Source organism: Aotus nancymaae, unplaced genomic scaffold (assembly GCF_030222135.1).
Source record: "Aotus nancymaae isolate 86718 unplaced genomic scaffold, 86718_ANA_hifiasm-v0.15.2.pri h1tg000007l, whole genome shotgun sequence".
Taxonomy (NCBI): domain Eukaryota; kingdom Metazoa; phylum Chordata; class Mammalia; order Primates; family Aotidae; genus Aotus; species Aotus nancymaae.
Window position 1 is genome coordinate 13,774,522 of NW_026988418.1, and position 24,541 is coordinate 13,799,062.

General features: G+C 39.4%; 1 protein-coding gene and 1 pseudogene across 1 annotated transcript in view; one reads left to right on the forward strand and one right to left on the reverse strand.

The window, feature by feature from the left end:
* FAF1 (Fas associated factor 1) overlaps nt 1–24,541 on the reverse strand; it is a 535,243-nt gene that overhangs the window by 24,296 nt on the left and 486,406 nt on the right. The window contains exon 18 of the mRNA XM_012434603.3: nt 19,880–20,095. Within this exon, the coding sequence (XP_012290026.1) occupies nt 19,880–20,095 (216 nt within the window). The remainder of the gene's footprint in view (nt 1–19,879; nt 20,096–24,541) is intronic.
* On the forward strand, nt 11,906–12,652 carry LOC105705035 (large ribosomal subunit protein uL30-like; annotated as a pseudogene).

Genomic DNA, 24,541 nt, shown 5'->3' on the forward strand with positions numbered 1-24,541 from the left:
CCCCCAATAAAAACCCGGGGCACACAGTCCTTATAAGCTTCCTTGGTCAGCAACATTTCACATGGGCTGTCTCAAATCATTGCTGGGGAGAATGAAGCACATCCTCTGACTCTACTGAGAGAGGACCCTTGGAAGGCTGTGCCTGGTTTCCCCTGAGCTTTGCCCATGTACCCTTTCTCTTTGATGATTTTACTTTGTATCCTTTTGCTGTAATAACTCATAACCACAAGCGTGATTATATGCTGAGTCCTGTGAGTCTTCCTAGGAAATCACTGAACTTAGAAATAGTCTTGGGGACACCCAACACATATGAAAATGTTTTCTGCTTAAGATAAAGAGCACAGACGTTGGAGGTTAATGTCCCAGTTATATCAGTTACTATGTGTGTGGTATGGAAACATCACCTAACATCTCTTAGCCCCAGTTGTCTTACCTGTAAAATAGGACCACTATCTATGCTTTAGGGTTGTATGAAGATTAAATGAGAGAATACTTTCTGCAATGTCTGCACAAAGTCTGGCATGGAACACAACATTAATAATTATTAATTCCTCTGTCTAACTAAAAGCTGGAAAACACTGTAAGAACTGAAGAGGTCACAAAGAAAACTTTCACAGTGGAGATCCACCACCTCTTGGAAGGCTCAGGGCAAACTGTTCTTAAAACTCAGCAGAAAACTGTACCAACAAAAGTCACTGAAAACTTCTCAGATGTTTGGTCACATTTCTGTGCAACCCTACCTGAGAGGATTTTGCTTTGTGGAAAAAGTAGTGTGGAGAAAAGAAGAGAGAATATGCTTCCTTAGAGGAAAGTAGGAGTGAAAGTGAGATGGTGTGTGTCATCCTATACACCAGGCGTAAGTATAGTTAGTGAGCTGTACTATTCTTTCCCAGTGCAAGGTTTACACATCTTAAAGCCTCACATCTTGACTGTACCATGTGCCATGTCTGTGCCCTCATATTACTTCACTTAATTATTTTTAACTTTTTATTTTTTTATAGAGAAGGGGTCTCTCTATGTTGCCCAGGCTGGTCTTGAACACCTGGGCCCAAGCGATCCTCCTATCTTGGCCTCCCAAAGAGTTGAGATTATAGGCATGAGCCACTGCACCTGGCCTTCACTTAATTCTTATAACCGGCCCATAGGTGGTTATTATTATCTGCCTTTTACAGATGAAAGAATCAGTTTAGACTGGTTATATGGCTTCCCCAAGGCCCACCCTGATAGTTGGTTCTTTATATCATCACGCTGTCTCCCTGTCACGATTGCCAAGACTCAGAACCCATTTTTACTGCATTTTACTAAGGGGACTACAATAAATAGTGGACTTTCTTCCAAGGAAGAGTCTCTTATAATGCAATTGGCAAAGTGCAGGTCACTGTCATATTAAGAATAAAGAATGTGTCTAAAAACTTATTTTTTAAAAGGCTAGGGATAGGTCAAAAGCAGTGACTTTTGGGACATGGATTAAAGAAGTTTACCCATTATCAACTCAAATGGCATGGCCCTCTGCCAGTTACCAAGTATTTTCATTATCACTTTTGATCTTATCATCACAATTTATCTGTGAGGACACATGACATTATCCTCACTTAAAAGATGAAGTAGCTGAAATACAGAAAAGAGAAATGATGTACTCAGAGTAACTCAGCAAATAGGTAGAAATGCCAGCATTAGGACAAAGATCTGTCTGACTCCAAGTATAAAGAGGACAGGAGAATCTATGGAGCCATTTATCAAATACTTAGTCTAGGCATTGGGAACCTTTACATCCAACCATCTCTCCAATCTTCCCCTGCCTGGTGGTATTTCTATCATCTCATTTTAAAGACTACAATACTCTTAATTATTCTTCTGGGTTCAGTCTTTATTCCACGTGAATTCATCTTTCCAGGTTGCCAGTGAGATATAACAGAAAGAATTACTACCTTCACATTTAATTGCCAGCTCTGCCACTGTGTGGCTATGTGATCTTGGTTAAAACACTTCATTTACAGTTTCAGTTTAGAAGCTATAAAGTGGAGATAGTATCTGCCTGTTATAAAAGGTTTTGGATATTAGTTTGAAATCCGCTTCTTTAAGCTTTTTTATTTCTTAACTGTAAAGTAAGGATACCCCAGTCTCATAGTGTTGTTGTAAGAATTCAATTACATGATACTTATAACATGCCTAGCACTTTAATATATAATGGGAACACATAATGGGAACTCAATAAATAGAAGACAGCATTATTATTATTTCACAGGCTGTTTGTTCATTTACATCATTAATTCATTCATTTAACAGGTATTTACTGAGCATCAATTAGGCTTCAGGTACTATCCTAGGTGGCAGGAATGTAGCAGTTAACAAAGTTCCTGCCCTCTAAGAACTTGTATTCTAGTAGTGGGAAGACAATAAACAACTATATACCTTTTATGTCAGATAGCAAACAGTTGAGTGGAGAAAAAGAGCAGGATAAGAGGAACAGGGGTTGTCAGTCTGGCAGGGTGGGGAAGGTAGGGCAAAGAGGGGAGGGAAGGAAGATTATTATTTTACATGGGTTGGTCAGCAAAGGCCTCAATAAAAAGGCAGTATTTGAGCAGGAAGTGAGAGCATAAGCACTATCTAGAGGAAGACTATTTTAGCAGAAGAAAGAGCAAGTGCAAGGCCCTGAAGTGGCCACGTTTCATGGTGTTGTACAAATAGCAAAGACAATGGGGTAAATGGAAATGACTGAGTGGGAGAGGGGTCAGAGAAATGCCAGGTAATTAGATCAAGAAAGGTCTTTCATTCTAAACTGGATGGGGAGCTATTATAGGGTTTGAGAAGAGAAGTGACGTAATTTGCCTTATTAAAAAAATCACTGTCTTTTTTGAAAACAAGACTGAAGGGGATCGCAGATGGAGGCAGAGGCCAGTAGGACATCATTATAATAATTTGAACAAGAGATTATAGGGGTTTGGGTTAGGGTTCACTTGTAGAAGTAGTGAGAAGTAGATTCTGGGTATACCTTGAAAGTAAAACCAACAGATTTTGCTTATGAGTTGGATGGAGAAATGAGAGAAAGAGGAGTCAAGCACAACACTAAGGTTTCTTGCCTGAACAAAAAGAATGAAGCTGGCATTTAATGAGACAAGGAAGACTATAGGTGGAGCAGGTTTTGGGGGACAGTAGGAATCAGGAGTTCAGTTTTGACTATGTTTCATGTGAGATGCCTACTGGATGCTAAGTGGAGTAGACAGCTGTATGTAGAAATGTCTGGAGATGAGAGAATTTAGACTGGATATATACATTTGTGAATTGTAACTGTGTATATTACATTTATTGCTACAAGACTGGATAAGCTCACTCAGATAATGATCGTAGAAAGAGATCAAAGGACTGGCATTTATTGAGCACCTGCTATGTGCCAGTTATGTGAATCTGTAAATTATGGAATACTGTGTGGGTATTCTTACTGTGATGATAATCATGATGACTATATCATTCTGTTACTCAACAAATTGTGCATGGAATAAAGCCAAGCTCCTTTGCCTGGTATTCCAGGTTTTATATATCCTGTCTTCAATCTTCCTTTAGCCTTTTCTCAGGACTTTATTATACAAAGCCCCCTTGTTTCAGTCAGTTTGGTCTACACTCTACCATCTAGCCATGGCTTTGTGCTTTTCAACATTAGTCCTTTTTTCTCAAGCTGTCCTAGCTACTGGAGAATGTTCTCCTCTTACCAACCCACCAAAAAATCCTATCTATCTTAGTTTTGTTTAACTGCTATCTCTTTTAAACAGCCTTTCTTGGTTACCTAGGCCATCAAGGATCTACTGCCCCTTTGGCTTGACTATTCTTTGGACCCACTGCAAGAACAGCATATAGGGATTGTTTGTATGAGAGGCTGAAATATTCTTAAATGTGGGACCATGCCTTATTCCTTGGCACGACAATAAGCAGAGTGGTGGGCAAAACAAAACCATACTGGATAAACAGGATGTGAAATACAAGTAAGTGTATATTTTACTAGCATTTGGCAGTGACCCAGAAATAGGAATTACAAAGTAAAAATGAAGAAATCAGAGATAATGAAATCTTTCCAAATATGTAACACTGAGCTTCATTTACATGTTGAAAGTATTTTTCTAGATGATAATCCACCTGACTGTTTATTTCTTATCAGGCTCAGGAGGCATGATAACATAAGGATTAAGAACACAGGCTCTGCAGTCATATACCTAAGGTTTGTATTTAGTTCTGATATTTACTACAACATTGGGCAAGTTAGCTAACCTCTTTTTTGTCTCAGTTTCCCTATTCCAAAGTGAATATGAGTATTTATCTTAAGGACAGTTTTTAGGGTTAAGTGAGATAATGTATATAGGGCACTTAGAATAGTGCCTCGTATAGTAAGCCCTCAATAAATACTATTAAAAAAAATTTTTATCCTGAACATTTGGCTATAGGATAATCATCATGCTCATCATTACTTTTCATATTTGAATAGTACCTCACAATTTACAATGCACTTTTATGTACATTGCCTTCTTTGAGCAATGCTATGGTCCTGGGAGATAAGCAGAATTTAATGTTTTTATTTTATAGAGAACTGAGATTTGGAGAGGGAGTGTGCCTTGTTCAAGGTTACACAGCTACTAAATGATCTTCTGATTCTCAGTTCCTTCCTCTGTATCATTGTTTTCTCTCTTTTTCATCTACTCAATCATTCTAGTGATAAAGCAGAGACCCCTTAGAATTATGAGTTTTCAGACTGATTCAGTGTGTAAGGAAAGCATCACTGTTAGGGGATAGGAAACGGGAGACGTTAAAGAGTACAAAGTTACGAGAGAACGAACAAGATGGCCGCTTAAGAGGAAGTCGGGATTGCAGCTCCGAGAGAAGGCACAGAGGGTGAGTGGACGCCGCATTTCCAGACGGATTTTTACTCCCCACAGACCAGGAGATTCACAGGAGGAGAAGCCCCACGGGTCGCCAGTGCCGCTGGTTTGAACGGCGTGGACGCTCAGCCTACGCCCTGGGGCGGGGGGCAGCAGCTTCTTATGCGGAGCAAGGGAGAGAGAGTTCCCTCTGAGCCAGCAAGGGGAGCTGAAGCAGGGAGTCAAGCCAGGAGACTCCCTGGCAAGGGCGTGCCACGAATCTCAGTGCCGCTGCTTCGGCTGACGCAGTGGCACACAGGGCAGCGGATTTTAACTGCCCACAGACCAGGAGATTCACAGGCGGAGAAGTTCCACGGGTTCCCTGTACCGCTGGTTGGACCGGAGCAGCCGCTTGGCCTGCACCGGGGGCAGGGGGGCAGGGAGCAGCAGCTCCTTGAGCAAAGTGAACGAGACTGTGTCCCCTCTGGGCCAGCAAGGGGAGCTGAGGCAGGGAGTCAAGCCAAGAGATTCCTGGGCAAAGAGGGCCCCACTGGAAACACGGCCAGCTCTGTGGGGGAGGGGCGTCCTCCATCGGGAAACACCCTGCAGTTCCCGGGGCAATTTGCCGTAACCAAGACAACCCGCCACTACAGAGACTCCGTCACTACAGGGGCGGGCCAGCATAGCGGAAGCAGTTCTAACTACACCCATATAAACAGGACTGCAGGGAAGCTCACACAGAAGCTGGGCGGAGCCCACAGCAGCTCAGCGAAGCCTCTGGAGGCTGAGTGTGACTAGACTGCCACCTTGTGGGCAGGGAAAACGACAGCAACACAGCTGAAAATCATAAAGCCCTAACTACTCCCTGGGCCAGAACACCTGGGGGGAAGAAAAGGGGGTTTATGAGTTCAGCTGCTGCAGACTTAAAATTACCAAAATCAGAAAGACAGCAACTACAAAGTCGATAGGTGGATAAATCCACAAAGATGAGAAGAAACCAGCGCAAAAAGGATGAAAACACCCAAAACCAGAACACCTCTCCTCCTACAAGGGAGCACAACTCCCTACCAGCAAGGGAACAAGACTGGATGGAGAATGAGTGTGATGAAATGACAGAATCAGCTTTCAGAAAGTGGATAATAAGAAACTTCTGTGAGCTAAAAGAACATGTTCTAACCCAATGCAAAGAAACTAAGAACCTTGAAAAAAGACTTGATGAAATGCTAACGAGAACGGACAACTTAGAGAGGAATATGAGTGAATTGATGGAGCTGAAAAACACAACACGAGAACTTCGCGAAGCATGCACAAGTTTCAACAGCCGAACTGACCAAGCAGAAGAAAGGATATCAGAGGTCAAAGATCAACTCAATGAAATAAAACGAGAAGGGAAGATTAGAGAAAACAAGGTAAAAAGGAATGAACAAAGTCAACAAGAAATATGGGACTATGTGAAAAGACCTAATCTACGTGTGATAGGTGTACCTGAATGTGACGAAGAGAATGCATCCAAGCTGGAAAATACTCTTCAGGATATTATCCAGGAAAACTTCCCTAACCTAGCAAGGCAGGCCAATATTCAAGTCCAGGAAATACAGAGAACACCACAAAGATATTCCTCTAGAAGAGCAACCCCAAGGTACATAATCATCAGATTCACCAGGGTTGAAATGAAGGAGAAAATACTAAGGGCAGCCAGAGAGAAAGGTCGGGTTACCTACAAAGGGAAACCCATCAGACTCACAGCAGATCTCTCAGCAGAAACCCTACAGGCCAGAAGAGAGTGGGGGCCAATATTCAACATCCTTAAAGAAAAGAACTTTCAACCTAGAATTTCATATCCAGCCAAACTAAGCTTCATAAGTGAAGGAAAAATAAAATCCTTTGTGAACAAGCAAGTACTCACAGATTTCATCACCACCAGACCAGCTTTACAAGAGCTCCTGAAGGAGACACTACACATAGAAAAAAACAACCAGCACCAGCCACTCCAAAAACGCACGAAATGGTAAAGAGCAGCAACACAATGAAGAATCTGCATCAACCAATGGGCAAAACAGCCAGCTAGCATCAAAATGACAGGATCAAATTCACACATAACAATATTAACCCTAAATGTAAATGGACTAAATGCCCCTATCAAAAGACACAGACTGGCAAATTGGATAAAAAGCCAAAACCCATCAGTGCGCTGTATCCAGGAAACCCACCTCACAAGCAAGGATACACAAAGGCTCAAAATAAAGGGATGGAGGAAGATTTACCAAGCAAATGGAGAGCAAAAAAAAGCAGGAGTTGCAATTCTCGTCTCTGATAAAATAGACTTTAAAGCAACAAAGATCAAAAGAGACAAAGAAGGACATTACATAATGGTAAAAGGATCAATGCAACAAGAAGAGCTAACGATCCTAAATATATATGCACCTAATACAGGAGCACCCAGATACATAAGGCAAGTTCTTAAAGACTTGCAAAGAGACTTAGACTCCCACACAATAATAGTGGGAGACTTCAACACACCATTGTCAATATTAGACAGATCAACGAGACAGAAAATTAATAAGGATATCCAGGACTTGAACTCAGACCTGGAACAAGCAAACCTAATAGACATTTACAGAACTCTCCAGCCCAAATCCACAGAATATACATTCTTCTCAGTACCACATCACACCTACTCTAAAATCGACCACATAATTGGAAGTAAATCACTCCTCAGCAAATGCAAAAGAACGGAAACCATAACAAACAGTCTCTCAGACCACAGTGCAATCAAGTTAGAACTCAGAATTCAGAAGCCAACCCAGAACTGCACAGCCTCATGGAAAATGAACAACTTTCTCCTGAATGTTGACTGGATAAACACTGAAATGAAGGCAGAAATAAAGATGTTCTTCAAAACCAACGAGAACGAAGACACCACATACCAGAATCTCTGGGACACATTTAAAGCAGTCTCTAGAGGAAAATATATAGCAATAAGTGCCCACATGAGAAGAAAGGAGAGAACTAAAATTGACACCCTATCGTCAAAATTGAAAGAGCTAGAGGAGCAAGATCAAAAAAACTCAAAACCTAGCAGAAGACAAGAAATAACTAAGATCAAAGCAGAATTGAAGGAGATAGAGACACGAAAAACCCTACAAAAATCAATAAATCCAGGAGCTGGTTTTTTGAAAAGATCAACAAAATAGACAGACCACTAGCCAGACTAATAAAAAAGAAAAGAGAGAATAACCAAATAGATGCAGTAAAAAATGATAAAGGGGATATCACCACAGATGCCACAGAAATTCAAACCATCATCAGAGATTATTACAAACAACTCTATGCACATAAATTAGAAAACCTGGAAGAAATGGATAAATTCCTGGACAGTAGCCTCCTCCCATGCCTAAACCAGGAAGAAGTCAAAACCCTGAATAGACCAATAACAAGGCCTGAAGTCAAGGCAGCAATTAAGAGCCTACCACCCAAAAAAAGCCCAGGCCCAGATGGGTTCACAGCCGAATTCTACCAGACATACAAAGAGGAACTGGTACCATTCCTACTGAAACTATTCCAAATAATCCAAAAAGAGGGAATCCTTCCCAAATCATTTTATGAGACCAACATCATCCTAATACCAAAACCCGGCAGGGACTCAACAAAAAAAGAAAACTACAGGCCAATATCCATGATGAACATAGATGCAAAAATCTTCAATAAAATACTGGGGCAAGCCGATTACAACAGCACATCAAAAAGCTTATCCACCATGATCAAGTAGGATTCATCCCGGGGATGCAAGGCTGGTTCAATATACACAAGTCTATAAATGTAATTCACCACATAAACAGAACCAAAAACAAAAACCACGTGATTATCTCAATTGATGCAGAGAAGGCCTTCAACAAAATTCAACAGCACTTTATGCTAAAAACTCTCAATAAACTAGGTATCGACGGAACGTATCTCAAAATAATAAAAGCTATTTATGACAAACCGACAGCCAATATCATACTGAATGGGCAAAAACTGGAAGCATTCCCTTTGAAATCTGGCACTAGACAAGGATGCCCTCTCTCACCACTCCTATTCAATATAGTACTGGAAGTTCTAGCCAGAGCAATCAGGCAAGAAAAAGAAATAAAGGGTATTCAATTAGGAAAGGAGGAAGTCAAATTGTCTCTATTTGCAGACGACATGATTGTATAGAAAGACCCTATCACCTCAGCTCAAAATCTCCTGAAACTGATAAGCAACTTCAGCAAAGTCTCAGGATACAAAATCAATGTGAAAAAATCACAAGCATTCCTATACACCAATAACAGACTTAAAGAGAGCCAAATCAAGAATGAACTGCCATTCACAATTGCTACAAAGAGAATAAAATACCTAGGAATACAACTAACAAGGAACGTAAAGGACCTCTTCAAGGAGAACTACAAATCACTGCTCAACGAAATAACAGAGGACACAAACAGATGGAGAAACATTCCATGTTCATGGTTAGGAAGAATTAATATCGTGAAAATGGCCATACTGCCCAAAGTAATTTACAGATTCAACGCTATCCCCATCAAGCTACCAATGACCTTCCTCACAGAATTGGAAAAATCCACCTTAAACTTCATATGGAACCAAAAGAGAGCCCGCATAGCCAAGTCAATTCTAAGCAAAAAGAACAAAGCGGGAGGCATCACACTACCGGACATCAAACTCTACTACAAGGCTACAGTAATCAAAACAGTATGGTACTGGTACCAAAACAGAGATATAGACCAATGGAACAGAACAGAGGCGTCGGAGGCGACACAACATAGCTACAACCACCCGATCTTTGACAAACCTGACAAAAACAAGCAATGGGGAAAGGATTCCCTGTTCAATAAGTGGTGTTGGGAAAACTGGCTAGCCATATGCAGAAAGCAGAAACTTGACCCCTTCCTGACACCTTACACTAAAATTGACTCCAGATGGATTAAAGACTTAAACATAAGACCTAACACCATAAAAACACTAGAAGGAAACCTAGGCAAAACCATTCAGGACATAGGCGTAGGCAAGGACTTTATGACCAAAACACCAAAAGCACTGGCAACAAAAACCAAAATAGACAAATGGGACCTAATCAAACTCCACAGCTTGTGCACGGGAAAAGAAACAGTCAATAGAGTGAATCAGCAACCAACAGAATGGGAAAAAATTTTTGCAGCCTACCCGTCTGACAAAGGGCTGATATCCAGAATTTACAATGAGCTAAAAAAGATTTACAAGAAAAAAACAAACAAGCCCATTCAAAAATGGGCAAAGGATATGAACAGATACTTTACAAAAGAAGACATACATGAGGCCAACAAACATATGAAAAAATGCTCATCATCACTGGTCATTAGAGAAATGCAAATCAAAACTACATTGAGATACCATCTCACGCCAGTTAGAATGGCGATCATTAAAAAATCTGGAGAAAACAGATGCTGGAGAGGATGTGGAGAAATAGGAACACTTTTACACTGTTGGTGGGAGTGTAAATTAGTTCAACCACTGTGGAAAACAGTGTGGCGATTCCTCAAGGACCTAGAAATAGTAATTCCATTTGACCCAGCAATCCCATTACTGGGTATATATCCAAAGGATTATAAATCGTTCTACTATAAGGACACATGCACACGAATGTTCATTGCAGCACAATTTACAATAGCAAAGACCTGGAACCAACCCAAATGCCCATCGATGATAGACTGGACAGGAAATATGTGGCACATATACACCATGGAATATTATGCAGCCATTAAAAACGAGGAGTTCACGTCCTTTGTAGGGACATGGATGAACCTGGAAACCATCATTCTCAGCAAACTGACACAAGAACACAAAATCAAACACCACATGTTCTCACTCATAGGTGGGTGTTGAACAAGGAGAACACATGGACACAGGGAGGGGAGCACTATACACGGGGTCTGTTGCGGGGGGACAGCGGGGGGGTGGGGAGTTGGGGAGGGATAGCATGGGGAGAAATGGCAGATATAGGTGAAGGGGAGGGAGGCAGCAAATCACACTGCCACGTATGCACCTATGCAACAACCTAGCATGTTTTTCACATGTACCCCAAAACCTAAAATGCAATAAAAATAAATAAATAAATAAATAAATAAAAAGAGTACAAAGTTACAGTGAGACATGAAATATAAGTCCTAGAGATTGACTGCACAGCATGGTGACCATAGTTAATAATAATGTATTAAATATTTCAAAATTGCTAAAAGGGTACATTTTAAAAGTTCTCACCTTTTTATAAAGAAAGTAGGTGAGGTGACAGATATGCTAATTAGTTTGATTTACTCTTTCTACAATGAATATATATATATCAAAATATCACATTGCACCAGTTGCAGTGGCTTATGCCTGTAACCCTAGCACTCTGGATGGCTAAAGTGCACAGATCATTTGAGCCAAAGAGTTTGAGACTAGTCTGGGCAACATGGTGAAATCCTATTTCTATAAAAAATACAAAAATTAGCTGGGTGTGGTGTCTTGCACCTGTGGTCCCAGCTAGTCAGGAGGCTGAGGTGGGAGGATCACTTGAGCACAGGAGGCTGAGCCTGCAATGAGCCATACTCATGTCACTGAATTCCAGCCTGGATGACAGGCACTCTGTCTCAAATGACAACAAAACTGCATCACATTGTACCCCATAACAATATAAAATTATATGACATTTAAAATTTTATTTTTATTTCTTTTTCAGATGGAGTCTTGCTCTGTTGCCCAGGCTGGAGTGCAGTGGCATGATCTCGGCTCACTGCAACCTCTGCCTCCCAGGTTCAAGCGATTCTTGTGTCTCAGCCTCCCAAGTAAAGTAGGTGGGATTATAGGTGCATGCCATCACACCTGACTGACTTTTGTATTTTTAATAGAGGCAGGGTCTCATCATGTTCGTGAGGCTGGTTTCAAACTCCTGACCTCAAGTGATCTGCCTACCCCAAGTGCTGGGATTTCAGGCATGAGCCACTGTGCCCAGCTGACAATTAGAATTTAAAAAATTTAACACTTCTCTTTTTCCGGCTGGAACCATGGAGGGTATAGAAGAGAAGAAGAAGAAGGTTCCTGCTGTGCCAGAAACCCTTAAGAAAAAGCAAAGGAATTTCTCAGAGCTGAAGATCAAGCACCTGAGAAAGAAGTTTGCCCAAAAGATGCTTTGAAAGTCAAGGAGGAAGCTTATCTATGAAAAAGTGAAGCACTATCAAAAGGAATATAGGTAGATGTACAGAACTGAAATTTGAATGACAAGGATAGCAAGGAAAGCTGGCAACTTCTATCTACCTGCAGAACCCAAATTGGTGTTTTTCATCAGGATCAGAAGTACCAATGGTGTGAGCCCAAAGGTCTGAAAGGTGTTGCAGCTTCTTCGCCTTTGTCAAATCTTCAATGGAAACTTTGTGAAGCTCAACAAGGCCTCAATTAACATGCTGGGGATTGTAGAGCAATATACTGCATGGGGGTACCCAAATCTGAAGTCAGTAAATGAACTAATCTACAAATGTGGTTATGGCAAAATCAGTAAGAAGTGAATTGCTTTGACAGATAATGCTTTGATTGCTCGATCTCTTCATAAATATGGCATCATCTGCAAGGAGGATCTGATTCATGAGATCTATACTGTTGGAAAATGCTTTAAAGAAGCAAGTAAATTCCTGTGGCCCTTCAAATTATCTTCTCCACGAGGTGGAATGAAGAAAAAGACCACCCATTTTGTAGAAGGTGGAGATGCTCACAACAGGGAGGAGCAGATCAACAGGCTTATTGGAAGAATGAACTAAGGTGTCCGCCATGATTATTTTTCTAAGCTGGTCAGTTAATAAACAGTACTTGCTCTCAAACTGAAATATATTGTTGTCTTTGTGATTTTTTTGTTGTTATTGTTAGCCTGCCTTTGTCTTCCCTTCACTATTGTGGTAAGTCTGGTGTGTGATAAAATTAAGCCAAATCAACAGGCCGTTACATGCACAATTAGGGTCTACTTTGTGTGAAAGACATCTCTTGGGTTTTTAAAAGGCTTTTCTCTACAAAAGATCTTCATTTTTTGCCTTTGAACTGTGTTGAATGATTCAAAATGGGTTTATTCTAAGAAAGACTGTTTCACAAACATTTGTACATGATTTGTAGGTAAGGTAATACAACTTTGGTTTATGGAAAAAACTGAATTTAGTTGCTAAAATTCATTTTTCAGGCTTTTCCTTGTTTATAAACTACCATGTAAATGTGTTGTTTTCCTTTTGCATTCCATTTTTGTGTTCCTGTTTTGCATCTTTTGCCATACTTAGATGAGTTACTAATAACTGCTACATATTGTGGGTATTATGAAGGAAGAAATAAAATTTGTGCCCAGGGATGCAAATTATTTCAGAGCATCTGGTGAAATTAATGAGCAAAAATTTGAGAGGTTTTGGGTATTTTATAAATAACATTCCTCTATATTTCACGTATCATCTCATCTAGACTAGCAAACAATGTAGAGTGTAACATGAAGTACACACAGTAAAAATGTTCGTAGTCCTCAAAAAAATCTTAAACTTATAATTTGGAAATAATAAATTTATTAAAAAAATGAATAACCTGAAGAAATATAAACTGCTCTTGCTAGTATTTTTCCTTTTAATTATGTTGCTGTTGTGTCAGGTTAGAGTTTCATATATAGACAAGCAGCAGCTGTATTATTCTTTTAAACCTTTTGCTATTCACATTCTTTTGGATGTTGTAAATATTATGTAAACCATTTTTTACCAAATGACTTCTACCTATAAATTCAGGTGTGCTGTCAAAATAATCTAGGAACATTTTTCTTTACAACATAACTTTTGAAAATAAGGCAATCGAGAGGCCTAGGGGGCATTCCTCAGTGGTCATTAATTAATTGAATGTACACCCTCAAGCAAGTAATTTCTCCTCAAGACTTTATGTTCCCCTACTAACACCACTCCTGTCTTGGTATCTCCCAAAGCTGACAGAAGAGGAGTAGGATAATTCTGTGAATGTATCTGGTACCTTAGTGAGGTCTCTTGTTTCTTTCAGTCAAGCACTTTATTGTGGTTTAATGGTGAGATGCATGTGGTGAGGAGGTAATCGGAAGAAGTGAGAACTGAGCAGGAAAAGGAGATGGTGTGAAAGTTTGAAAGATTTTATATGCCATGGTAAGGAGTTTAGACTTTTCCTGTGGGCCATTAGAACCACTGGAGGCTTTTAAGCAAGTGGGCGGGAGGGAGGTGGGGGGAGAGGGGGAGAGAGAGAGAGAGAGAGAGAGCGCGCGAGAGAGAGAGAGAGATAATCAAAGCTGTTTAAAAAAATAACTCAAGAGACAGTGGGGAGGATAGACGTAGGGAGGCAAGACTGGAGGTAGGGAGATGAATTAGGAAGCCATAGGTTTAATTTGGGCTATGATGACTTGGGCAGTGGTATACAGGGAAAGAGAATAAAAAAACAGATTTTTTTTATTAGATATTAGTTGTGTTCCATTATGCAATCATAGTTTTGTTTATCTGAATCTTGATTATTCAGGGATATTGGAAAATCTCAAATAACCAGATATAGTGATATAAAATACCTGAGGGGAATGGAACAAGCTCAGCAGTAGTACCTTTAACATGCAGTTCACCAATTAGATGCTTCATCTTGGTTTATTTTGAGAACAAAGCTTTTAAGATACAGGTCATTCAATGGCATTAAAGTTTTTCCTTCTGGCTCTTGTTTTTTTAAAAAATAAAACTTAGTCTAATATAAATTGAAAATCAATCCCACTGCAATATTAGAGGTATTAGCATATGAAGGTTGTTGAAGTACAAAATATTTAAAAACACTGGTGCTTGCAGCTGCAATTTATTGCATTTACTAGGTGGTCTCTAATGTTGATTTTCTAGTCCTATGATTCTAATTTTAAAGTGGAAGTCTATAATTTATTAACAGTTTTTTAAAAGGACTCAATAATCTCAAAAAGCAACGGCCATGAGAAAACTTGGGTGTCAGTATCAGCTCTGCTTTTATAATTGTTCAAGTGACTTAAGTGCTTAATTTGATTCTCCCATCAGTAAAGTGGCAGCATTGGCCTTCATATCTCTGAGATCCTTTGCAAATATCAGATATTAAGATTTCAATGATATATTCTTAAGTCTGGGTTACATCTAGATATTTGAAACTCAAATTTGATATCCATCACTGTTCTAGAGAAAGAATTTACTGCTGCCATGCTTTCTTTAACTATAAGCCCTTCCCACCTCTTCTGCCTCTCTCTATTTAGGTTTTATGTGGTATAAACATAGTAATTTATATTCATTTAATATAACTCTTACCACAACCCTCTCAGATATTATCATTTCTCTTTCAAAGATGAAGAAATAGAAGTTCAGCAGGGTCAAGTAAGTTGTCCAATGTTCAGTGTAATGGAGTGAGATTCACATGCAAGTCTACCACTGAAACATTTGCTTCTGACTATGTTATTCTGCTTCCACTCACTGAACATCTCTCTGTGCAAGGCTCAGGTCAAATTCACTTCCTTTTTAATGCTGAAACTACTTATCCTTCTAACTGTGGGTATAATTTGTAATGCAATTTGCTTTAGATGTGAGTTTTTACTAGAATGTGATCTCTTCAAGGTCAGTAACAATTTTTTTAAAATTTCTGTATCACCAGCGTCTGGTATGAAGGCTGACACAGAGTGGTTGCACAGCAAATGTTTTGCTATAACGAGAGAACAAATACATGAATTAAATGTGAATTTAAACTGCTTTTATTTCCTTATGGTGGCAAACAGTATCCTTGTGTTATCTATGAAGTCAGGTCAAGCTTCATCTAGCAGTAGCTTGCCATTGTTTTTCTTCACTGTGTTTGCATTGTTTAGCTTGGTTCTTAGCACAATAAAAGTGGATGGGTGACAGAGGAAAGAATTTGTATAAATTTGAAAAGCTTTTCCCCCAGTACATTTAAACAAACCTTTACTGAAGGCCTACTCTAGGAAAATCCTGCTGGAGTGTGCTTATACTCATTCTCCTGCTCCTTTAAGTCTTAGAGGGTGACACAAAAATTATAAGTTATAGTTACACAGAAAGAAACCTAAAAAGATGGGACAAAATATAAATTCCTTCATTACTTTGTTTTAGATATAAAATATAAGAATATAGTTTATTCCTGAATGCATGTCTGTTTGGGGATTCATACCTATAAATCTGGAAAAAGGCATGTTCTCTAGGCTAGAACAGGAGTTGTGCGATTATATCACTGGCAATACACATGGGCTATCAGTGGACTCTTGGAGTTCACCTGCCATTCCTCATCTTCCTTTTCTAGTGCTTTCTAGTCATTTTATAAACTGAAAGACCTCATTTTCCAATTGTAGGTAGAGCTCCTCTGAAGAATGTGGATATGGGTAGGCAAAAAATGGACTTAGATGAGCCTTAATGAAATTCTTGGTTTTATGAATTGAAGGTCCTCACTTTCCAATTGTAGGCAGAGCTCCTCTGAGGGATGTGGATATAGGTAGACAAAAAACAGAGAGAAGAGTTGTGGGTTAAAGAAATAAGGAGAAGGGAAGAATGGAAAGATGGGGGAGAGGATAAAACTGGTAAAATAGGACTGGAAAAAAGGGAAGGGGAAGAAGAAGCGGGAGGGGAGAAAAAGGAAGATAAGGAAGTGGCACAGAAGAGCAAGGCTGGGGGATGCTGACAACCTCATACCAAGTGGCATGAGTGATAATCAGCTTTTCTGGGAAGGGCCTATGTCTGGGCCACTGTAGGTCCGGAGAGGAGCTGGGGGGCTGGCAGCAGTCCCTTACTCTAACTCAGAGACAGGAGTTGGACTGTAGGAAGAGTAGTGGGGTGAGTGCCCTTACTCAGCTTTTAGGATTCAACTACCTCATTTCTAATACAATACCCAAGTAAGGCAAATGGGCCACTGATGTTCACATGGCTCTAACATGTCCAAGAGGTAGAGCTCTGGAAATAAATACTATTCCTTCTCTTAGTAATTGTTATTAGCAAAATAGGGGAAACACACACACACACACACACACACACACACACACCCTCAAAATCAAGTAACTCAATGCTTCCACAGCTTGACAATCAGCTTTTCTGGGGAAGGCCTAAGTCTGCTGCTATTCTGGTTGTCGTACAGTGCTCAGTTCAGGGAATTATGCCCAGCAGACATTTAGTAAATGGTTAGACAGCTGGGAAATCTTAACATGAAGTATTATTTTGGTTGGGGGTGGGTAGCAGGCATGGGAGGTGCAGAAGAACACTTAACAGGTCCTCTGCTGAGAAACCAGTCTCTGCTTTGTGGAGAAAAGGCTGAAGACACAATTAAGACTCCTAGAGTTAAGGCTTATATTATTTGTTATTAAAGAGGCAAGGTCTTAAGATGTGCTTTTTAACAGTCTTTAGTTTGGCTGTAATTTAAGATGACTTTTACAAATTAGATCCTAATCCTTGCAGACACAGATGGCTGTTACAGAATAGCCTTGCAAAAACCCTAGTCATTTGACTTAAAAGAGAACTCAGAGAAGAATGAAGGGTCTTTAACTCTCACCCCACCCCTGGCTCTAGGAGGCCTAAAGAGTCCTGGGTGGGCTTTCTTAGTTTAGGTCTGGAATCTGGGTGGGCCTAGAGCATCTGTTCTTATTTGGAACAGCCTCTCTGTTCATTCTGGAACCAGAGATTAGGGGAGCCTGAGGTTGTTAACATTTAACAACAGTTATTGATGCTTATGTGTGAGGCACTATGCTGGCAACCACAGGGAGATAGTAGCAGGCCTAAGAACACTCTGCATTTCGCTGCACATTTCTCCTGCTTCCTTTCAACAGCAACTTTCCACGGTCCACCGTTTTACCCTGTAGAAAGAAGGTCTTAATACTGATCAAAAAGCCTAGCTTCTTTTAAGATATTTTTACCCCATCCCTGTCAGTAACAAGCTTTAAAAATTAATTTGAAAGAAAATAAGTTTAAAAGACAGAAAGTCCTTAGACTCCATTTCTTCTAGTACCTCCATTTTTAAAAATGAGGCCCACCCAGAAAGGGAGTGACTTAAAACTAAGGGTTGGGAAGGGAAAACTTAGCTCCTAAGTTTTTTAAGTTCTCTGAGGTGAAATTTTCATCAAAGAACATAAAGTATGAGAACCAGGCTGATCTTGAACCCTCTGATAATGGTTCTTTGTTAAATTTTCACACACTGAGAGTTCAACTTCAGTGACAGAAGTTAAGGTAGTTTTCTTACTCGGCTGTGTGATAAGAACATATGTAGGCATGTGTTCCCTTGTGCATGTCTGTGTGCCTTATATACAAATAAAGGGGATGACCTTGGAGCAGTAGGCAGGGCTAGTGAAAAAAGGAACAATAGTCAGGACCTGAGAATCCACTACAGTCTCCTGGGCTTAGAAATAAATAAGTGGCAAGATCCTCTTTCCACCCAGAGGGGATATCACTAGTTTCTGTCTCTATGCTGCAAGCCTGACAGCCAATGTGAGAGACTTAGATGAGCTTTGATGAAATTCTGGGTTTTGGTAGCTAGGTTACTATACCTAATCTAGGTATACCTAATATAGGTTACTATACTATACCTACTAGGTGACTAGATTAGGTATAGTAACCTAGCATAATGAAATCACAGAATATTAAGATTTACTGTATATTTCAGATCTAAGCAAGTCCAAGTCCCATCCCACACAAAGCAGGAATACCAGGGATGATTCCTTCTCCATATATATCTGTTACTGCTGAAAAGAGTAGTACCCGGTAATCTCCAATGATAGGAAAATTAACATTTCACAACACAAGATATTCCTTTCTTAGAAAATGCTCTGGTCTTTACTTATTTAGAGGTAATGTTCCTCAAATGATATGATTTCCAGTTCCCTCACCTTCCTACCAGACCTGCTCCAGGCATGCTCCTATTGCTTCAGGCTTCCTTTTTCAGCATGAAGCCTAAAGACTCTTTCATGGGTATCAGGGGTAGTTTTTTAAAATTTTTTATTTCCATAGGTTTTTGGGGAACAGGTGGTATTTGGTTACATGAGTAAGTTGTTCAGTGGTGATTAGGGGGATTTTGGTACGCCCATCACCCAGGGGTAGTTTATCTAGTGCAGAGTTAAACAGGACCATTATGTTATCCTCTGGTTGGGATTTCACCTCTAAATGGGAGCTAGCTTTTTTGTTGGCAGCCACAACACGTTATTTATGTATATTCAGCTTAATTAAACCATAACCTCTACTAAAGGAAACTATTTCTACATATTTCTGTAAAATTTCTGCAGCTTCATTTTGTGTAAGTTTCAGTATTTTAAGATTTTCTTGAATCTTATTTTTCATAATCTATAAATGTGATAAAGTCTTCATTTAGGTTGCCAATAAATAAGCTAAATAATAAAAGATTAAAAACAGAGCCTCTTGGTTCCCTACAAGGAGATGGTGGTTAACATTTTTTAGATGCAACCATTTAATCAGCAATGAATCTAACATATCTACATCTCTCTACTTTGCCCCAGAATACTATGAGAGACTATCAAATATTGTGCTGAAATGCAAGCACACAGTGAACACAGGTCACCCTCTCTGACTTCCCAGGCTAGTAAGACTATCAAATCACAAAATACTCTTTGTTTTGCATGACTCATTCTTCGTAAACCTATATTTGTTGATCCTGATATCTAAGTGTTAAGCTGTTAAACATACAACTCTCGGGTAAATTCTGAGGTCTACAGAATATATCTCATTTGAGGAATACAGGTGAGACTTCAGCAAAGACTGGAATGCTGGAATAGGGAAAACAGCTAAGAAGGAAGACCTAGTACCTAATTTCTTACATAGGTTACTGAGTATATGTCTGCTGGCCTGAGAAGCCATACATTCTCCAAAAGCTAAGGAGAGAATGGTGTGCAGAACAAAGGACTCCTGGGATGCTCTGGAGTTGCCTGCACCATGGGACTTTTCTTGAACTACTTTGTTCAGCTTTAACGATGGCACATCTCCCACCAGGATATGCTTCCTGAGATAAGTATGGGAACTTACATCTCTCCTAGGAAAGGTGCTCAGTAACTTGTACTCATCCCATGGAAATCCTTTGGAAGCTACAAAATCAAAGACAATCTGGAGCTTGCTGCTGGCCAGGAAACGCCGTTCCAAGAACTCGCCACTGGGGGTCCGGATCCGCAGTTTGCTCACAGGCTCAGCATTTTCTTCTTTCGGTTCAGGAGGCAGGGCTTGCTCTAAGGACAGCCGGATGGCCTAAGGAGAGCAAAAACCAGGTGTTAAAATGTGGGATGGACTGGACTATGGAGAGTGGGGGAGAAAGAGACCAGAAAAAAAGCTGCTGCTTTCCAGAAATTCATTGTAAAGTCACTGCCTCATTTATTAACCAAGCCTAATGCTTGAACAATAGAATCATGTATTTTTCATTTTCTTAATATTAGCCCAATAGGCAATTAATTAAAATAAATCCCACCTTGATGACACATATTATTAAATTGATAGTAAACTACAGAGAAAAGGCATTTTTTTTTAACTGAAGGGCTCAGATATTTGTGATCAGAGACATTCGTATCAAACACCCAATTGATATCTTTCTAGGGTATGAATTAAAGCTTTCAGATGCATTCAGAAAAGACACACACACACACAGAGAGATATATTTATATTTGAGAAATATATTTTTTAAGTCGAAGCAACTGCACAGTTTGTAGAATACTGGATTATTATGTTTATGTCAAAATGGAATGGGAAAATTGTTTAAGGTGATGAAATGTTTTGGAAATAGTGGTGATGACTGAACAATACTGTGAATACAATTACTGCCACTGAATTGTATACTTAAGAATAGCAAGTTACTGTATATATATTTTGCCACAATAAAAGAAAAATTTTTAAAAATGGAAAGAACTTCAAATATCAGGCTTATTGGCAGAAGGAGACCACAGTCCTAGTTCTGGCTTTGCCACTAACTCACTATGGGACTTGGCCAAATCTTACTGATTCATTTCTGGACCTACGAGATGGACCAAACCCTTCATTTTACAGATGAAATACAGACTTAAGCAGGTGGGGTAAACTGCTGGAAGATCTCATGGCTAGCATGGGCTTGAGTATTACAAGTTTTAGCATTATATTACATTGTTTCATGTTTGAGACATTCCATTAAAAGGAGATTGTCTCTGAGGTCCCTGACAACCTAGGAATCTATAAAAATCACTAAAACCTTTTTTTGTCTAGCACCCTGAGAAAGATTTCATGTTAGAATCTATGAGATTCATCTAAAGCAGTGCCCTGAGGAAATTCATAGCCTTAACATTCTTATGTCATTATAAATCAAATAATAAAAATAAGTGAATTAAGAATTAGATTTAAAAAACTAGTGAATTATGAGTGTCTGGGAATAAAACAAATTAAAAGCTAGTGGGGGAAAAACAATAAAACAAGTGGAAGGAAGGCTGAGAATAAAAGTATAAAGAAATAATTTAGGGAAAAAAAGAAATGTGTAGCTAGTCAGCTAACAAATAAACTGTGTCTTTGGAGAACCGGAGAACCGGAGAACCAGCTTATTTGTTAGCTGACTAGCTACACATTTCTTTTTTTCCCTAAATTATTTCTACAGCAGGTAGAAAAAACAAGGTGGAAGAGGTGACAGTGGGTGTTTTCTGATTACACCTTTCTATATTTTTGACCTATGCAAATTATGTTACAAAATGTTAAAAATAACCAACAGAAAAAGTTTGCTCGGACACAAGTATGGATGAGAAATTAGGTAATTTACGTGTCATGCAGGTGAATTTGGTTGGTTCTAACACAGAAGTATTTTTTTTAATCATTCAAAATTTCTACAGTGTGTAGAAAAAGCTAGTCTCGCTTATGACTGAGGTTACTTTCCTTCTGGAGGCACTGAATAACCACCTACCTTATAGAGGATTACAGAGATGGGAATTACATAGACAATATATGTAAAATTTTCAGTGTGGCATCTTACACATAATAGGCTTCAGTGACAGTTGCTTTTGTTATAATGAAGAGATCTACACAGAATATCAGATCTGGAAGGGGGCTGCATTTGCCAAACAGCCCAATACTCTCATTTTTTTATATGGGGAAACTGATACCCAGAAGTGGAGACAGAAGAAATACAGTTAAAAATGTATTTTTGCCTTTTGTTTCAGTCCCTTTTGCATCTTTTTTTTGAGTAGCATGAGTGGCAGTTTACCTGATATTGGTGTTCTGAGATAGCAATGAGTTTCAGCTGAGTATTTCCAAATATTAAACTATTTTAGTAACACCATCATATATTAGTAACCCAATGAATGGATGAACCTGTGTATATCAAAATTAAATGCTACTTGATATATGTCAACTACAGCATTCACTCTATAGTACCATAGTTATTTATTTAATGCCTGGCTTTCTTACTAGCCTGCAAGCTCCATAATGGCATGGGAGCATGTATTACTTCTTACTCCAAATATAGTATACAGCACAAAGTAGATGCTCAATATGCATTTGGAAGGGAAGGAATAAGCTAACATATTAACTGAGATAATGTATGTGAAAGTACTTAGTATGACTGTAGGCAAACAATAGGTGTTCAATAAATGCTAGAAAAATGTGAATCTCACAGCCTCTACTTCTAATAATCAAGAATTGAACATCTTACTTCTCCTTCCTCTGAGATCTGACTCCTTCTCGCATTTAACTGTTCAGATTAATTTTCCACATGTATCCCTTAAAGGGAAACCATCAGTTGCTTGTAAGTATAAACCTCTGTGGATTAGAGTTCTATACATTTTCTAAACTGTTAATGGGATCATCTATTTCTCAGTTACAATGGTAGTTCTTTTTTTTCTCTTTTTGAGACAGAGTCTCACTCTGTTGCCCAGGCTGGAGTATAACGGCACCACCTCAGCTCTCTGCAACCTCTGTCTCCCAGTTTCAAGTGAATCTCCCACCTCAGCCTCCCAAGTAGCTAGGATTATAGGCGCGTGCCACCATACCCAGTTAATTTTTGTATTTTAAGTAGAGACAGGGTTTCGCCATGTTGGCCAGGCTAGTACCAAACTCCTGACCTCAGGTGATCTGTCCACCTAGGCCTCCCAAAGTGCTGGGATTACAAGTGTGAATCACCACTCCTGGCCACAACGGTGGTTCTTTTCAACCATATCTTTGAGATTATAAAACATTTTTCCTGATTACAGAATATAAATTCATTGCAAAAATAGATTAAAAGAAAAACATTAAAACTAATCTGTAGATTCACCATCGAGATAGCCATCACCATCATTGTTTATATCCACTAATTTTTTAAATATATGTATTTTATTGCACTTTAGGTTCTAGGGTACATGTGTAGAACATGCAGAATTGTTGCATAGGTACATACATGGCAATGTGGTTTGCTGCCTCCATCCCCCCGTCATCTATATCTGGCATTTCTCCCCATGTTACACCTCCCCAACATCCCTACTCCCCACTGTCCCTCCCCTATTCTCCTCCAACAGATCCCACTGTGTGATGCTCCCATCCCTGTGTCTATGTGCTCTCATTGTTAAATAGCTGCCTATGAGTGGGAACATGCAGTGTTTGATTTTCTGTTCTTGTGTGAGTTTGCTGAGAATGATGGTTTCCAGCTTCATCCATGTCCCTACAAAGGACACAAACTCATCGTTTTTTATGGCTGCATAGAATTCCATGGTGTATATGTGCCACATTTTCCTTGTCCAGTCTATCACTGGTGGGCATTTGGGTTGATTCCCGGTCTTTGCTATTGTAAACAGTGCTGCAATGAACATACATGTGCATGTGTCTTTATAACAGAACGATTTATAATAATCCTTTGGATATATACCCAATAATGGGATTGCTGGGTCAAATGGAATTTCTATTTTTAGGTCCTTGAGGAATTGCCACACTGTCTTCCACAATGGTTAAATTAATTTACACTCCCACCAACAGTGTAAAAGTGTTCCTATTTCTCCACATCCTCTCCAGCATATGTTGTCTCCAGACTTTTTAATGATTGCCATTCTAACTGGTGTGAGATAGTATCTCAATGTGGTTTTGATTTGCATTTCTCTAATGACCAGTGATGATGAGCATTTTTTTCATGTTTCTTGGCCTCATATATGTCTTCTTTTGAAAAGTATCTGTTCATGTCCTTCACACTTTTGAATGGGTTTGTTTGTTTTTTTCTTGTAAATCTGTTTTAGTTCCTTGTAGATTCTGGATATTAGCCCTTTGTGAGATGGGTAGATTGCAAACATTTTTTCCCATTCTGTTGGTTGCCAGTTCACTCTAATGATTGTTTCTTTTGCTGTACAGAAGCTCTGGAGTTTAATTAGATCCCATTTGTCTATTTTGGCTTTTGTTGCCAATGCTTTTGGTGTTTCCGTCATGAAGTCCTTGCCTATGCCTATGTCCTGAATGGTCTTGCCTAGGTTTTCTTCTAGGATTTTTGTGGTGTTAGGTCTTATGTTTAAGTCTTTAATCCATCTGTACTTAATATTAGTGTAAAGTGTCAGGAAGGGGTCCAGTTTCTGTTTTCTGCACATGGCTAGCCAGTTTTCCGAACACCATTTATTAAACACGGAATCCTTTCCCCAATGCTTGTTTTTGTCAGGTTTGTCAAAGATCAGATGGTTGCAGAAGTGTGGCATTGCCTCCAAGGCCTCTGTTCTGTTCCATTGGTCTATATCT